The sequence below is a fragment of the Mobula hypostoma genome, chromosome 2 (genome assembly GCF_963921235.1).
Source record: "Mobula hypostoma chromosome 2, sMobHyp1.1, whole genome shotgun sequence".
NCBI classification, from domain to species: Eukaryota; Metazoa; Chordata; class Chondrichthyes; order Myliobatiformes; family Myliobatidae; genus Mobula; species Mobula hypostoma.
In genome coordinates, this window is record NC_086098.1 from 173,237,119 (window position 1) to 173,255,579 (window position 18,461).

An 18,461-nucleotide genomic window follows, 5' to 3' on the forward strand; every position below is an offset into this window, starting at 1 on the left:
GCCCTGAAGCTGAGGATCAGGGCAAAGTCTGTTATTGCAACCACGTGGGGTGGGACTGGATTTAGAGAACAATGTGTAATGTTCCTATCACTGACTCTCCAAATCTCATTAATTGCTCTTATGGCCTTCCTTCTAAAATGGGATTTTTGGCGTGAACCAACAGGGCCACCATCGAATTGAATGTTGACCCCAGGAAGGGAAAGTCAAGGGAATATACACCAGTCGTCATCGAGTGGTAGCAGGGAACAGGTTCAAGTTCCTGGGTGTCAAAATGTCAACATCTCATATGATCTAAACGGCCCAAATTATGAGGGTTATAGTTAGGGCAAATACAAGCAGGCTTTTTCCACTGAGGTTGGGTGAGACTACAACTAGAAGTCATGGGTTAAGGGTGAAAGGTGAAAAGTTTAAGGAGAACATAGGGGAAACTTCTTCACTCGGAGGAGTGTGAGGCTGTGGAACAAGCTGCCAGCGCAAGTAATGCACGCAAGCTCGATTTCAACGTTGAAGCGAAGTCCGGACAGGTACATGGATGATAGGGGTATGGAGAGCTATGGTCTCGGTGCGGGTCGATGGGAACAGGCTGTTTAAGTGTTTCGGTACAGACTAGGTGGGCCGAAGGGCCTCTTTCCGCGCTGTACTTTTCTATGACTAAGTGATGGGGAAGAGGGCGTCAATCCTCGAGATACGCCACACCTGTCAGTCACGGGCAGTGTGCAGATATAGTCTGTGCGATATGTTGGACACTCAGAGAGGCGAGATGAGCAGCAAGAGACAGAGGTCCTGCACCTCTGACGGAGAGGCCGCGGGCAGCAGTACCGCGAAGCGCAGAGCTTTGCCGCCGAAAAAATCGAATTTCCTGAAATGGAGCGTGGACGATGTGTGCGGATTCCTGTGGATGCAGGGCTTGGGACAGTTCGAGAAGTTGTTCAGAGGCAAGTATGGAATCAGAGAAATGTCCAAAACCTTTCCTCCTGCGCTTATTTCATCAATGATACACGAGATTCTGCAGGTTCTGGAAATCCAGAGCATCACACGCCAAATGCGGCTGTAACTCAGTATCTGTAAATTGGAATAAACAGTCGACGTTTCGATGGGGCAGAGAAGAAGGTCGGGAGGGGGAAGGAGTACAAGATGGCAGGTAGCAGGTGAGACCAGCTGAGGGGGAAGGTGGGTGGGTGGAGGAGTGCGACATGAAGTCAGAAGCTGGGAGGCGGTGGAAGGGGAAGAGGTAAAGAGGGAATGTGATTGGCGAGGACAGTGGACCATGGAAAAAAGGGAAAAAGGATGGGAACCAGGGAAGCTGATGGGCAGGTGAGGAGGAGAGAAGCGATAAAAGGTGAACTAGATGCGGAATGGAGAAGGGGTAAGGGGCGAGGGTGGGAAATTATCCGAAGTTAGAGAAATCGATGTTCATGCCAACCTAGAAAGTATTTTAGAATAATAGAAATCCCCTGTCAATTAGGAGCATCAGGGAGACAAGACATTTGAATATAATTTGACAGAGGAATTTAAGCTCCCCATCAGTAAATTCTCAACCCTAATATCAGGGTTCCCGAGCTCGGCAGAAAAGCACGCTCCATTCCTCTGTCAATGATTCCGAATAAGCATCCATTCGGTATGTAATTGCTATTACACGCGTCAGGTTGATGTCAAGGTTTTTTTGAGGACGACTTAGCAAGCAGTGACATGTGTACCCACAACGACTGCGGGATGAACAGACTTCTCCCTGCCTCGCTGGGAACACCTGCCTCACAACTTTGATACCGAGAAATAGAGTTGATGAAGGAACATGTGGTGTTTACTGTTCATCCCAGTCTTTCCCTGTGGATTTCCTCACAACAGTTCAGCCACACGCCAAACACAGGAAGAGGGGCGGCGTCTCCTAGATCAGCTCCGTTTCTTGGTATTAAACAAGCGGGGCGAGTGTTCCCCAGGGACACAGACAGAAGTTCATAAACTCATGAGATTGTTCAGATGCTGGGAATCGAGAAAGACCCAAACAAACTGCCGGAGAAACTCGGCAGGTCAGGTGCCATCTATGGAAATGGATAAACAATTGACGTTTCGGACCGAGACCCTTCTTCAGGACTGCAAAGGAAGGAGGAAGCGGCCAGAATGAAATGGTAGCAAGAGGGAAAGAGGGACAGTTCAGAAGGTGATAGGTGACTTCGGGTGTGTGCAATAGGCAGGTTTGCTCGGCATGCAGTCGTTTCGGGTACACATGTAATTTCTTCCGAAGTTGTCTAAAAACACTGAACTTGTGCTCTATTAGTAACATACCGAACGTTCTCAGTTTGCCGTGAGCTGCGTATTCGGCGTCACTGGGAGAGAGATGGTGCTCTGCTGCCGGGCTCGGGTCGGCAGATGTTAGGTTGCGAACTTTATTGATAGCTTAAATTCTGCTCACAAGTTGTTGGCAAAAGCCGTGTGTTCCGTGCTGCTCCTGATCGACAGGGTGCTGGTAGTCTTTCTAAAACACCGTGTAGGTTTTGTGATCCGAGAGAAGGAATGATTCTTACTGAATTTTGCTTTTGCTTTCTGTATACACTCTCTCAACAGATAAAAACATATCCGGCACGACCCTGCCGAAACTGACAATGGATGAATTGGAAAGCATCGGCGTGAGGTAAGCATAACCCGTGTCAGTGAGGGGAGTGGTAGTAGGCGGGACTGAAATGACAGGAGGAATGAGGCATCGGAACAGAGACAGTCATGACTATTTCTCTTGGGTGTGGGGCACCGCGAAGAAAGATAGAATCCTCATCTCTGTATTTGTCTGCACTTGAATGTTCACGGGTCCCATATTCACCAATCCACCTATCGAATGGTGAAAGGCCTTGATAGAATGGATGTGGTGAGGCTGTTTCCTCTGGTGGGAGAGTCGAAAACGGGAGGACACAGCCTCGGAATAGAGGGACGTCCTTTTAGAACGGAGATGAGGACTTTGTTCAGCCAGAATGTGGAAATCTGTGGAATTAGTTGCAACAGTCAGCTGTGGAGACCAAGTCTTTATAAGACGATAAGATATAGGAGCAAAAGTAGGCCACTCGGCCCATCGAGTCTGCTCTACCATTCAATCATGGACTGATCCAATTCTTCCAAAATGACTTGGCCTCCACAGCTGCTCATAGCAAAAAATTTCTGCAGATTTACCACCCTCTGACTAAAGTAATTTCTCTGCATCTCTGTTCCAACTGGTTGTCCTTCAATCCTGAATTCATGCTCTCTTGTCCTAGACTTCCCTACCATGGGAAATAACTTTGCCATATCTAATCTGTTCAGCCCTTTTAATATTCAGAATGTTTCTGTGAGATCCCCCCTCATTCTCCTGAACTCCAGGGAATACAGGCCAAGAGCTGCTAGACATTCCTCATACAGTAACCCTTTCATTCCTGGAATCATTCTCGTGAATCTTCTCTGAACTCTCTCCAATGTCAGTTCATCCTTTCTAAAATAAGGAGAACAAAACTGCACACAATACTCCAAGTGTGGTCTCACGAGTTCCTTATAGAGCCTCAACATCATGTCCCTGCTCTTTTATTCTAAACATCAAAAAATGAATGCCAACATTGCATACACCTTCTTCACCACTGACTCAGCCTTGAGGTTAAACTTTAGGGTATTCTGCACAAGGACTCCCAAGTCCCTTTGTATCTCTGTATTTTGAATTCTTTCTCCATCACTGTCTGCCCATCTATTTCTTCCACCAAAGTGCATGACCATAAAATTTCCAACATTGTATTCCATTTGCTATTTCTTTGCCTATTCCCCTAAACTATCTGAGTCTCTCTGCAGGCTCTCTGTTTAGAAACGTAGAAACCTAGAAAACCTACAGCACACTACAGGCCCTTCAGCCCACATTGCTGTACTGAACATGTACTTACTTTAGAAATTACCAAGGTTACCCATGGCCCTCTATTTTTCTAAGCTCCATGTTTCATCAACACTACCTGCTCCTCCACCTATCTTTGTATCATCGGCAAATTTAGCCACAAATCCATTCATGCCATTGTCCAAATCATTGATATACATCGTAAAAAGCAGTGGTCCCAACACCAACCCCTGTGGAACTCCACTGGTAACCAGCATTGAGCCAGATTAGAATCCCTTTATTCCCACTCTGTTTTCTGCCAACCAGCCAATGCTCCACCCATGCTAGTAACTTCCATGGGCTTTTATCTTGCTAAGCAGCCTCATGTGCGGCATCTTGTCAAAGGTCTCCCATAAATCCAAGTACACCACATCTACTGCATCTTCTTTGTCTACCCTGCTTATAATTTCCTCAAAAAACTGCAGTCAGTTAGTCAGGCAGGATATTCCTTTCAGGAAACCATGCTGGCTTTGGCCTATCTTGTCATGTGCCTCCAGGTACTTTGTAATCTCAACCTAACAATCCATTCCAATAACTTCCCAACCACTGATGTCAGGCTAACAGGTCTATAGTTTCCTTTCTGCTGCCTCCCACCCTTCTTAAATAGCGGAGTAACATTTGCAATTTTCCTGTCATCCGGTACAATGCCAGAATTTATCGATTCTTGAAACAGTATTGTTAATCTCTCCAGCTACTTCCTTAAGAACCCGAGGGTGCATTCCATCAGGTCCACGAGATTTATCCACCCTCAGACCATTAAGCTACCTGAGCACCTTCTCAGTCATAAATTTCACTGCACATACTTCACTTCCATGACACTCTTGAATGTCTTCCACTGTGAAGACCGATGCAAAATAGCATTCAGTGTCATGGTCTCGGCCGTCCTGCCTGTTTATTCCACATGTTTTCCTAATTCCCTTTTCCCCATGTTTCTCCTGCTCCCCTGTCTGTCTCTCTCTCTGTTTGTGTGTGTGTGTGTGTGTGTGTGTGGGGGGGGGGGGAGGGTGGGCGTGGCATTCCTTTTGTTCTCCCGGGCTTCCTGATTGCAGCGCACCTGAATCTCATCTAACCTGCCGCATAAATACCCCGGCTTTCCATCCACTCATCGCCAGATCGTTGCTTCAGCCAGTGTGGTAGTTCACGTTCTAGGCTGCTTAGAATTGTGTATTCTAAGTTTTGTTTCTGGGCTGTTGTTTGCCTGTGGTAACTCTGTCTCTCCATGTTAACAGGAGCATTGCATGCCGCATGCCTTCCCATTCATCCTCCTGCCTGCCGTTCTCCTCCAGCCACGCTCACACCCTGGTCTGCATCCCTGTTCTGCCTCGTTCCACCACCTGCCTACAATCTCCGCTGGCTCAGTGGTTAAACACCGTGCCCTCACCGCAGCAACCTGGGTTCGATCCCCAGTCAAGCCTCACTCATTCCTCTGCTTTCCTCTGCCTAATCCTCACTCCCCTGCCTGCAACCATTAATGAAGACTCTTCAGATTACTCTACCTCCGTCTCACTGTCTTGCGTATGGATTCACTCGTTCTTCGCAACAGAACGATCTGGCCTACATGGACCCAGCGGATACAAACACCATCCAACAAGCCCTCAACATTCAGTCCCTCTGCCATCTCTGCGTCTCTCATTACATTATCTCCAGCGTTATCTTTTTTTGGTCCTATATCTACTCTCAACTCTCTTTTACCCTTTATATACTTAAAACAGCTTTCAGTATCTTCTTTGATATTAATCGCCAGCTTCCTTTCATAATTCATCTTTTCCCTCCTAATGGCCTTCTTAGTTTCCTTCTGCAAGTTTTTAAAAGCTTCTCAATCCTCTATCTTCCCACTAGCTTTGGCTTCCTTTATGCCCTTTCCATTGCTTTTACTTTGGCTCTGACTTCACTTGTCAGCCACAGAAGTGTCCCTCTTCCATTCAAAAATTTCTTCTTATTCGGAATGTATCTGTCTTGCACTTCCCTCATTTTTTGCAGAAACTCCAGCCATTGCTGCTCTGCTGTCCTTCCTGCTAGTGTCCCTTTCCTGTCAACTTTGGCTAGTTCCACTCCCAATGCCATTGTAATTTCCTTTATTTCACCGAAATAACAACACATTGGAATTTAGTTTCTCCTTCTCAAATTTCAAAGTGAACTGGATCATATTGTAATCACTTCTTCCCAAGGGTTCCTTAACCTTAAGCTCGCTTATCACCTCCAGATCATTGCACAACACCCAATCCAATACAGCTGATCCCCTAGTGGGCTCAGCAACAAGCTGTTCTAAAAATCCATCCCTTAGACATTCTACAAATTCTCTCTCAAGGTCCAGTACTGGCCTAGTTTTCCCAATCCACTTTCATGTTAAAAGCACCAACAATTATCATGACATTGCCTTTCTGACACGCTTTTTCTATCTCCTGCTGTAATTTGTAATCCACATCCCGGCTGCTGTTTGGAGGCCTGTATACAACTGCCATTAGGGTCCTTTTACCCTTGCCATTTCTTAACTCAACCCATAGAGACTCTACACCTTCCGATCCTATGTCATCCCATTCTAATGATTTTATGTTATTTCTTATACACAGGGCCACACCACCCCCTCTGCTGACTAACCTATCTTTTTGATATACTGTATATCCTTGGATGTCCAGCTCCCAATGACAGCTATTCTTTAGCCAAGTTTCGAAGATGGCCACAAGGTCATACTGGCAATCTGTAGCTGATTTTCAAGATTGTCCATTTTATTTCTTATGCTGTATGTGTTCAAATATAACACTTTAGGTCCGGTACTTGTTCCTCTCTGTTTTAACAGCACCACACCTCTATTGCCCTGTAACTCATCCCATAGGCTGTGATGATGCTTCATCTCCTGCTTGTCCTTTCTATCATCTCTGTTGCACACTATCTTTGATTTATTTCTGTTTTCCCCTTCCTCAGTCCTATCACTCTGATTCCCATCCCCCTGCCAAATTAGTTTAAACCCTCCCTAACAGCTGTATTAAACCTGCCTGCTAGGATATTGGACCCATTTGGGTTCAGGTGTAACCCGTCCTTTTTGTACAGGTCGTACCTCCCCCAGAAGAGGCCCCAACAGTCCAGGGACCAAAAGCCCTGCTCCCTACACCAGTCTCTCAGCCACACATTAATATGCCTGGTCATGTTATTCTTGCGCTCGTTAGCACGTGGCAGGCAGCAATCCTGAGATTACTACCCTGGAACTCCTGCTTTTCAGTTTCCCACCCATCTCCCTGAATTCTCTCTTCAGGACTTCCTCCCTTTTTCTATTTGTCATTGGCACCAATGTATATTTAAAACAGAGGTTGACAGATTCTTGATTGGTTACAGCATGAAAGGGTATGGGGAGAAGGTAGGAGATTAGGGCTGAGAGGAAAATTGGATCAGCATGATGAAATGGCAGAGCAGACTCGATGGGCTGAATGGCCTATTTCTGCCCCTATATCTTATGGTCTTATGGTCAATGACTTGGCCTCCAAGTGGCAATGGATTTTACAGATTCACCACACTCTGGTTAAAGAAATTCCTGTTCCAAACAGACGTCCCTCTATTCTGAGGCCGTTTCCTCTGGTCCTAGACTCCACCCTTTCCTCCCCCCGCCCCAACTATAGGAAATATCCTCTCCATATCTACTTTACCTGGACTTTTCAATATTTGATACATTTCAATGTGATTCCCTCTCATTCATCTCATCTCCAGTGAGTACAGACCCAGAAACATTACGTGCTCCTCAGACTTTAACTGGACTTTTTCTCTCCCCAGAATCATTCTCGCGAGCTTCCTCTGAATGCTGTCCAATGCCAGCACATATGTTCTTTGATAGGGGGCCCAAAACTGCTCACAGTACTGCAGGTGAGGCCTCACCAATGTCTTACACAGCCCCAGCATTATATCCTTACTTTTATGAACGAGGCACCTTGAAATGAATGCTAACATTGCATTTGCCGCCTTCACCACCGACTCAACCTGCAAATTAACCTTTCGGGAATCCTGCATGAGGACTCCCATGTCCTTTTGCACCTTAGATTTTTGAATTTTCTCTCCATTTCAAAAATAATCTACATTTTCATTTCTTCTATCAAAGTGCAGTACCATACCTTCCAACACTATTCCATCAGCAACTTCTTTGCCCATTCTCCTAATCTGTCTAAGTTCTTCTGTAGCTACTCTGCTTCCTCAATACTACCTGCTCTTCTACCTACTTTCATATTGTCCACAAACTTGGCCACAAAGTCATTAATTCTGTCATCCAAATCATTGACGTATAACGCAAAGAGAGGCGGCCCCAACACAGACCCCTGTGGAAGACCACTAGTCACTGGCAACCAAACAGAAAAAGCTCTTTCTAGTAATAGTATCTTTCCTCTAATGCCATGGCCTCGTAACTTGTTAAGCAGCTTCATTGTCAAAGGCCTTCTGAAAATCCAAGTAGACAACATCCATCAATTATCTTTCTCTGTCCTGCTTGTTATTCCTTCAAAGAATTCTAACATATTTGTCAGGCAAGATTTTCCCTTGAGGAAACCATGCTGACTGTGGCCTACTTTCTCACGTGCCTCCAAATTCCCTGAAACCATGTCCTTCACTATTGACTCCAACATTTATACTTTATACTTTATTGTCGCCAAACAATAGATACTAGAATGTACAATTATCACAGCGATATTTGATTCTGTGCTTCCCGCTCCCTGGATTACAAATATTAAATATTAAAAATAGTAACAATTAGTAAATATTAAAAATTTAAATTATAAATCATAAATAGAAAATATAAAAATGGAAAGTAAGGTAGTGCAAAAAAACAGAGAGGCAGGTCCGGATATTTGGAGGGTACGGCCCAGATCCGGGTCAGGATCCGTTCAGCAGTCTTATCACAGTTGGAAAGAAGCTGTTCCCAAATCTGGCCGTATGAATCTTCAAGCTCCTGAACCTTCTCCCAGAGGGAAGGCGGATGAAAAGTGTGTTGGCTGGGTGGGTCGTGTCCTTGATTATCCTGGCAGCACTGCTCCGACAGCATGCGATGTAAAGTGAGTCCAAGGATGAAAGATTGGTTTGTGTGATGTGCTGTGCCGTGTTCGCGATCTTCTGCAGCTTCTTCCGGTCTTGGACAGGACAACTTCCATACCAGGTTGTGATACACCCTAGAAGAATGCTTTCTACTGTACATCTATAAAAATTAGTGAGGGTTTTAGGGGACAGGCCAAATTTCTTTAGTTTTCTCAGGAAGTAAATGCGCTGCTGGGCCTTCTTGGCAGTGAACTCTGCTTGGTTAGAACAAGTCAGGTCCTTTGTGATATTAACCCCGAGGAACTTAAAGCTTTTGACCTGTTCCACTTGCGCACCACTGATCTAAATTGGGTCAAGCGGTCCGCTACACCTTCTGAAGTCATCATCTTGCTGACGTTAAGGGATAGGTTATTGTCTTCGCACCATGCCACCAGGTTCTTAATTTCCTCTCTGTACTCAAACTCATCATTACCCAATTACAAATTAACAACAACTGAGGTCAGACCAATTGGCCTATAATTTCTTTTTTTCGTCACTCTTCCTTCTTGAAGAGTGGAGTGACATTTGTAATTTTCCAGTCCTCCAGAACTATGTCAGAATCCATTGGTTCTTGAAAGGTCATTTCTAATGCCACTTCTTTGTCCATTTTCCTAATTTGTCTTAGTCCTGCTTCCTCAACACTACCTGCCCCTCCACCCGTCTGCGTATCATCCGGATGATGATGATTTCATCCATCTCTCTTGAAGTACAATGGTTTTTTTTCAAACTCGGGCTGAAGGTATAGAGACCCTGTGATGCTCAGTCATCAAGATCTCCCTCTCGGCCTCACCGCTGTCGTCCAAAGGAAAGCAGAGCAATATGTTTTGCACCAGCTTAGCTGCAGGAGTTGCTGGAAGGATGTTCAGTGATGTACATCTGCCTTAGAGGCTCCACTCTGAATTTTCTGTCTGGGTTTACTCCCATAGCCTTTGTCTCTCCCAAGGCTGTCCACAAGGCAGTGGGTCTATTTACCCAGAGCTGGGGAATTGGTTCAAGAGCAGCAAGGTGTGTCCACACACCGGTGGGCCTGCATGTTACGTGTGCATGGGCCAGACCTCCTCCCTGTCCTCTGTAGTTCAGCTTGAGTTCAAAAGGAGTTCAGTTTACATGTGTAACCAGCCAGGAGGCACTACATGAGGCTTGCTGTTGGAGAGACTATGTACTGGCAGGGAGAGCCTTAAGCATTCATCTCTGCTTTTCACGAGACTGCTAGCAATGGAGGAAGCTGAAAGTCAGAGCGACAAGCACGACGCACAACACTACCAAGTTAGACACATCACAACAACCATTTCTCTGAATAATTGTCCATCAAAGCCATCAATTCTGTCATCTAAATCATTGACATATAACGTCAAAAAAGAAGTTGTCCTTACACCGACCACTGAGGAACACCACTAGTCACCATCAGCCAACCAGAAAAGGCCACCTTTATTCACACTCATTGTCTCCTGCCACTGTCAGTTCTGCCAATGTGCTCAGTGATGCTAGTTTCCTGCCATTTGTGGTTCCCATCAGCTGCCCCAAACCCCGCTCTGTGTTTTTCGTTGTCTTGTTCACCAAATTGTCGATGCTCAACATCCCAGAACTCTGCATGATGAAGAAAGCATGTTTCTGATCTCTGACTATTAATTTTAACATGAGATCCTGTAGCTGCTAGAAATCCAGAGTAGAACACAAAAAAAGCCAGAGGACCCCAGCAGTTCGGATGAGACCCTGATGAAGGGTTTTGGCCCAAAATGTCAACTCTGTTACTTTCCATAGATGCTACCTAACCTGTTGAGTTCCTTAGACTGTTAATTTTCAGTCCGGCATTCACAGACGCCATTGCCGTGGAGTTTGTGCAATCTCCACAACTCCCCATAACACCAGTAATCAGGATCGAACCTGGGTCATCGGGGCTGTGAGACAGTGCTCTACGAGCTTGCCACCCTGCAGCTATTCCAGATAGATACTGTATGGAGTTTACTTCTCTGTGTTTGTTACCGAGCAGTATATAGATAGTTCGTTAGTTAAACCAACTACCCAATACAGGAGCATAGACTGCCAACAACAGCGGACTAGAGTCCTCTGTTCTGGGCCAGCTGAGAGGAGGTCCTAGCTGACAGAAGGTCGATTGGCCCTGTGGCTTCCACAGACTTTCCACAGCACAACCTCATATGACATCAAGTCGAAGATCCTTCCTCGCCCAGGAATGATATCCTTGGAGTTTTTGTTGGTATTGCTGTAGCTCTGTGTTTTTATGGGATGGGGTGATTAGCCCCATGTCCAATCCTCCTCCTTTTGCAGCTGGGCTTGGGACCATTCAGAGAGGAGCTACTTCATGGATGGCTGGGAATTAATATTGGATGTAGTGTGGACATATTTTGCTGTGTATCAAAGTTCCCTCATTACCCTGGAGATGACTTGTTGTGATTGCTGTTCTATTGTCCATCTAGAGACCTGGGAAATCGAATAAATCTTTTCAGGTGCATCAATGACCTCTTGCAGTGGTGTTTTGAGACAAAGGTAAGATAATATGCCTGCCAGGGGCATGAAAGCGTCACCGGGCTTCTGTTAATTATCACTCTGGTTCAGTCACAGTGTTGAGATTTGAAGCAGGTTAGAAGCTGGTTGAAGTTAATGGATGCCCAGAGACGAATAAGGGGCTAATAAACCGCATGATCCAGTGAGAAGTAACTGTCAGCTGAACCATGGGCTCACTACTCCAGAGAGGGAATACAGTGTGGGTAGGTGACTTGAATGGGGCCTTCGTAAATGAAAGGACTGAACGGAGAAGACATTTCCATTGGTGAGGGAAAGTGTCACGCAAGGTTATGCAAATCACAATAGTGTGGAATGTGGAGCCTGTCCCTACATGGGGTTTGCGGGGGGTGGGAGGTGCATGAAACACATAACAGATAGAACCAAAAGCAAGGTAAGTCAAAGTAAAAATTTATTATGAAAGTACATATATGTTACCATATACTACTTTGTGATGGAAACATAGAAGATCTACAGCACAATACAGGCTGTTTGGCCCACAAAGCTGTGCCAAACATGTCCATACCTTAGAAATTACCTCGAGTTAACTATAGCCCTCTGTTTTTCTGATCTCCATGTACCTATCCAGGAGTCTCTTAAAAGACCGTATCGTATATTATATCGGGCCATTGATAGGATGCAAAACTGGGCTGAGAAGTGGCAGATGGAGTTCAACCCAGATAAGTGTGCAGTGGCTAATTTTGGTAGGTCAAATATGACGGCAGAATATAGTATTAATGGTAAGACCCTTGGCAGTGTGGAGGATCAGAGGGATCTTGGGTTCCGAATCCATAGGACACTCAAAGCTGCTATGCAGGTTGACTCTGTGGTTAAGAAGGCATACGGTGCATTGGCCTTCATCAATCGTGGGATTGAGTTTAGGAGCCAGGAGGTAATGTTGCAGCTATATAGGACCCTGGTCAGACCCCACTTGGAGCACTCTGCTCAATTTTGATCGCCTCAATATAGGAAGGATGTGGAGACCATAGAAAGGGTGCAGAGGAGATTTACAAGGATATTGCATGGAATTGGGAGCATGTCTTACGAGAATAGGTTGAGTGAACTCAGCCTTTTCTCCTTGGAGTGACGGAGGATGAGAGGTGACCTGATAGAGGTGTATCAGATGACGAGAGACATTGATCGTGTGCATAGTCAGAGGCTGAAATGGCTCGCACGAGAGGACACAGTTTTAAGGTGCTTGGAAGTAGGTAAAGAGGAGATGTCAAGGGTAAGGTTTTTATGCAGAGTTGTGAGTGCATGGAATGGGCTGCCATAGTCATAGTCATAGTCATAGTCATACTTTATTAATCCCGGACAAAATTGGTTTTCGTTACAGTTGCTCCGTAAATAATAAATAGTAATAGAACCATAAATAGTTAAATAGTAGAAACATAGAAACATAGAAAATAGGTGCAGGAGTAGGCCATTCAGCCCTTCGAGCCTGTACCACCATTTATTATGATCATGGCTGATCATCCAACTCAGAACCCTGCCCCAGCCTTCCCTCCATACCCCCTGACCCCTGTAGCCACAAGGGCCATATCTAACTCCCTCTTAAACATAGCCAATGAACTGGCCTCAACAGTTTCCTGTGGCAGAGAATTCCACAGATTCACCACTCTCTGTGTGAAGAAGTTTTTCCTAATCTCGGTCCTAAAAGGCTTCCCCTCTATCCTCAAACTGTGACCCCTCGTTCTGGACTTCCCCAACATCGGGAACAATCTTCCTGCATCTAGCCTGTCCAATCCCTTTAGGATCTTATACGTTTCAATCAGATCCCCCCTCAATCTTCTAAATTCCAACGAGTACAAGCCCAGTTCATCCAGTCTTTCTTCATATGAAAGTCCTGCCATCCCAGGAATCAATCTGGTGAACCTTCTTTGTACTCCCTCTATGGCAAAGATGTCTTTCCTCAGATTAGGGGACCAAAACTGCACACAATACTCCAGGTGTGGTCTCACCAAGTCCTTGTACAACTGCAGTAGTACCTCCCTGCTCCTGTACTCGAATCCTCTCGCTATAAATGCCAGCATACCATTCGCCTTTTTCACCGCCTGCTGTACCTGCATGCCCACTTTCAATGACTGGTGTATAATGACACCCAGGTCTCATTGCACCTCCCCTTTTCCTAATCGGCCACCATTCAGATAATAATCTGTTTTCCTATTTTTGCCACCAAAGTGGATAACTTCACATTTATCCACATTAAATTGCATCTGCCATGAGTTTGCCCACTCACCCAACCTATCCAAGTCACCCTGCATCCTCTTAGCATCCTCCTCACTGCTAACACTGCCACCCAGCTTCGTGTCATCCGCAAATTTGGAGATGCTGCATTTAATTACCTCATCCAAGTCATTAATATATATTGTAAACAACTGGGGTCCCAGCACTGAGCCTTGCGGTACCCCACTAGTCACCGCCTGCCATTCTGAAAAGGTCCCGTTTATTCCCACTCTTTGCTTCCTGTCTGCTAACCAATTCTCCACCCACACCAATACCTTACCCCCAATACCGTGTGCTTTAAGTTTGCACCCTAATCTCCTGTGTGGGACCTTGTCAAAAGCCTTTTGAAAATCCAAATATACCACATCCACTGGTTCTCCCCTATCCACTCTACTAGTTACATCCTCAAAAAATTCTATGAGATTCGTCAGACATGATTTTCCTTTCACAAATCCATGCTGACTTTGTCCGATCATTTCACCGCTTTCCAAATGTGCTGTTATCACATCCTTGATAACTGACTCCAGCAGTTTCCCCACCACCGACGTTAGGCTAACCAGTCTATAATTCCCCAGTTTCTCTCTCCCTCCTTTTTTAAAAAGTGGGGTTACATTAGCCATCCTCCAATCCTCAGGAACTAGTCCAGAATCTAACGAGTTTTGAAAAATTATCACTAATGCATCCACTATTTCTTGGGCTACTTCCTTAAGCACTCTAGGATGCAGACCATCTGGCCCTGGGGATTTATCTGCCTTCAATTCCTTCAATTTACCTAACACCACTTCCCTACTAACATGTATTTCGCTCAGTTCCTCCATCTCACTGGACCCTCTGTCCCTTAATATTTCTGGAAGATGTAATATGTAAATTATGCCAGTAAATTATGAAATAAGTCCAGGACCAGCCTATTGGGTCAGGATGTCTGACCCTCCAAGGGAGGAGATGTAAAGTTTGATGACCACAGGCAGGAATGACTTCCTATGACGCTCAGTGCTGCATCTCGGTGGAATGAGTCTCTGGCTGAATGTACTCCTGTACCCACCCAGTACATTATGTAGTGGATGGGAGACATTGACCAAGATTGCATGCAACTTAGACAGCATCCTCTTTTCAGACACCACCGTGAGAGAGTCCAGTTCCATCCCCACAACATCACTGGCCTTATGAATGAGTTTGTTGATTCTGTTGGTGTCTGCCACCCTCAGCCTGCTGCCCCAGCACAACAGCAAACATGATAGCACTGGCCACCACAGACTCGTAGAACATCCTCAGCATTGTCTGGCAGATGTTAAAGGACCTCAGTCTCCTCAGGAAATAGAGACGGCTCTGACCCTTCTTGTAGACAGCCTCAGTATTCTTTGACCAGTCCAGTTTATTGTCAATTTGTATCCCCAGGTATCTGTAATCCTCCACCATGTCCACACTGACCCCCTGGATGGAAACAGGGGTCACCGGTACCTTAGCTCGCCTCAGGTCTACCACCAGCTTCTTAGTCTTTTTCACATTAAGCTGCAGATAATTCTCCTCACTCCATGTGACAAAGTTTCCTACCGTAGCCCTGTACTCGGCCACATCTCCCAGCGACAGTGATGGAGGCAGATACGATAGGGTCTTTTTAGAGACTTCTGGACAGGTGCATGGAGCTTAGAAAATTAGAGGGCTATGGGTAAGCCTAGGTAGTTCTAAGACAGGGACATGTTCGGCACAGTTTTGTGGGCCAAAGGGCCTGTATTGTGCTGTTGGTTTTCTATGTTTCTGTGTATCCACCACCACCACTGTCGCCTGTAGCCCACTCACCACTATTTTCTCTTCTTCTTGACTAGATTTACAACAGCCTTTGTACACCACAGTTCCTGTACCCTACCATCCTTTCCCTGTCTCAGTGAGATGTACCTATGCAGAGCTCCATGCAAATATCCCCTGAACATTTGCCACACTTCTTCCATACATTTCCCTGAGAACATCTGTTCCAAATTTAGGCTTCCAAGTTCCTGCCTGATAGCCTCATATTTCCCCTTACGCTTTCCTAACAGAATCAACAAACTCATTCATATTGTCTGTTCCTATCCCTCTCCAATGCTATGGTAAAGGAGATAGAATTGTGATCACTACCTGCAAAATGCTCTCCCACTGACACTTGACCAGGTTCATTTCCCAATACCAGATCAAGTACAGCCTCTCCTCTTGTAGGCTTATCTGCATATTCTGTCAGGAAACCATCCTGAACACACCTAGCAAACTCTACCCCATCTAAACCCCTTGCTTTAGCGAGGTGCCAATTGATATTTGGGAAGTTAAAATCTCCCACCACAACAACCCTGTTATTATTACACTTTTCCAGAATCTGTCTCCCTATCTGCTCCTCGGTGTCCCTGTTACTATTAGGTGGTATATAAAAAACACCCAGTAGAGTTATTGACCCCTTCCTATTCCTAACTTCCAGCCAGAGAGACTCCATAGACAATCCTTCCATGACTTCCTCCTTTTCCGCTGCCATGACACTATCTCTGATCAATAGTGCCATGCCCCCACCTCTTTTGCCTCCCTTCCTGTCCTTTCTGAAACATGTAAACCCTGGCACACTAACTAACCATTCCTGCCCCTGAGCCATCCAAATCTCTGCGATGGCCACAACATCATAGCTCCAAGTACTGATCCACACTCTAAGCTCATCCGCTTTGTTCATAATACTCCTTGCATTAAAATAGACACATCTCATACCATCAGTCTGAGCGCATCCCTTCTCTATCACCTGCCTATCCTCCCTCTCGCACTGTCTGCAAACTTTCTCTATTTGTGAGCCAACCGCCTCTTCCTCCATCTGTTCAGTTTGGTTCCCACCCCCCAGTGATTCATTTTATTGCAGGAATTTATAGGAAAACAAATAAATACAATAGAATTAATGAAAAAACTTCCATGAACCAAGCCTCACAAACAACCAATGTATATATGATATAGGAGCCGAATTACCCTATTCGACTCTGCAACTCTGCTCAGCCATTCCATCCCATAATGACTGATTTATTCTCTCTCTCAACCTAATTTTCCTGCCTTCATCCACTAACCTTTGATGCCCTGATTAACCAAAATAAGATGCCTAGAACAAGAGTTGTAAATGGACTTTGGATGTGTATCTGTTGACCGGAGCATCAGTTGAGAGTGTAGTCGGGAGTATGGCCTGGATGGCGGGGGTCCTTGATGATGGGTGCTGCTTTCTTTGGCAAATGTGCTTGATATTTGGGCAGTGGCTGAGCAACCAGGGAGATTGCGTAAAAAGAGCTGTCTTCAGTCAGGTCCGCGAGAGAGAGAAAAAAATAAAATAAAACATAATAATAAACAAGTAAATCAATTACGTATATTGAATAGATTTTAAAAATGTGCAAAAACAGAAATACTGTATATTAAAAAAAGTGAGGTGATGTTCAAAGCTTCAATGTCCATTTAGGAATCGGATGGCAGAGGGGAAGAAGCTGTTCCTGAATCACTGAGTGTGTGCCTTCAGGCTTCTGTACCTCCTACCTGATGGTAACAGTGAGAAAAGGGCATGCCCTGGGTGCTGGAAGTCCTTTAATGGACACTCTCTTTCTGAGACACCACTCCCTAAAGATGTCCTGGGTACTTTGTAGGCTAATGCCCAAGATGGAGCTGACTAGATTTACAACCTTCTGCAGCTTCTTTCAGTCCTGTGCAGTAGCCCCTCCATACCAGACAATGATGCAGCCTGTCAGGATGCTCTCCACAGTACAACTATAGAAGTTTTTGAGTGTATTTGTTGCCATGCCAAATCTCTTCAAACTCCTAATAAAGTATAGCCGCTGTCTTGCCTTCTATATAACTACATCGATATGTTGGGATGAGATTAGATCCTCAGAGATCTTGACACCCAGGTACTTGAACCTGCTCACTCTCTCCACTTCTGATCCCTCTATGAGAATTGGTATGTGTTCCTTCGTCTTACCCCTCCTGAAGTCCACAATCAGCTCTATCGTCTTACTGACGTTGACTGCCAGGTTGTTGCTGTGGCACAATTCCACTAGTTGGCATAGCTCATTCATGTACACCCTCTTCTCACCACCTGAGATTCTACCAACAATGGTTGTATTGTCAGTAAATTTATAGATGGTATTTGAGCTATGCCTAGCCACACAGTCATGTGTATACAGAGAGTAGAGCAGTGGGCTAAGCACACATCCCTGAGGTGCGTCAGTGCTGATCGTCAGCAAGGAGGATATGTTATCACCAATCCGCACAGACTGTGGTCTTCCAGTCAGGAAATCGAGGATCCAATTGCAGAGCGAGATACAGAGGCCCAGGTTCTGCAACTTCTCAATCAGGATTGTGGGAATGATGGTATTAGATGCTGAGCTATAGTCGACGAACAGCATCCTGGCGTAGGTGTTTGTGTTGTCTAGCTGGTCGAAAGCCATGTGGAGAGCTGTTGAGATTGTGTCTGCCGTTGAGCTATTGTAGCGATAAGAAAATTGCAATGGGTCCAGGTCCTTGCTGAGGGAGGAGTTCAGTCTAGTCATAACCAACCTCTCAAAGCATTTCATCACTGTCGATGTGAGTGCTACTGGGCGATAGTCATTAAGGCAGCCCACATTATTCTTCATGAGCACTGGTATGATTGTTGCCTTTTTGAAGCAAGTGGGAACGTCTGCCCATAGCAGGGAGAGACTCAGTTGCAGTCAGTGGGACAAGTTGCAATGTAAAAGGCTGACAAAATCGAAATTGGTGAATACAGGACTGGAAGTGTTATATTTGATGTGCGCGGTATACGGAATAAAGCAGATGA

The 18,461-nt window shown here is 45.4% G+C and overlaps 1 protein-coding gene across 1 annotated transcript in view; it reads left to right on the plus strand.

Annotated features, from left to right (window-relative positions):
- The first annotated feature begins 760 nt into the window (after positions 1 to 760).
- The window catches only part of LOC134357761 (deoxynucleoside triphosphate triphosphohydrolase SAMHD1-like), a 69,717-nt gene continuing 52,016 nt past the window's right edge, over positions 761 to 18,461 (plus strand). Inside the window, exons 1-3 of the mRNA XM_063069393.1 lie at positions 761 to 935; positions 2,563 to 2,629; positions 11,356 to 11,425. Of these exons, the coding sequence (XP_062925463.1) occupies positions 761 to 935; positions 2,563 to 2,629; positions 11,356 to 11,425 (312 nt within the window). The remainder of the gene's footprint in view (positions 936 to 2,562; positions 2,630 to 11,355; positions 11,426 to 18,461) is intronic.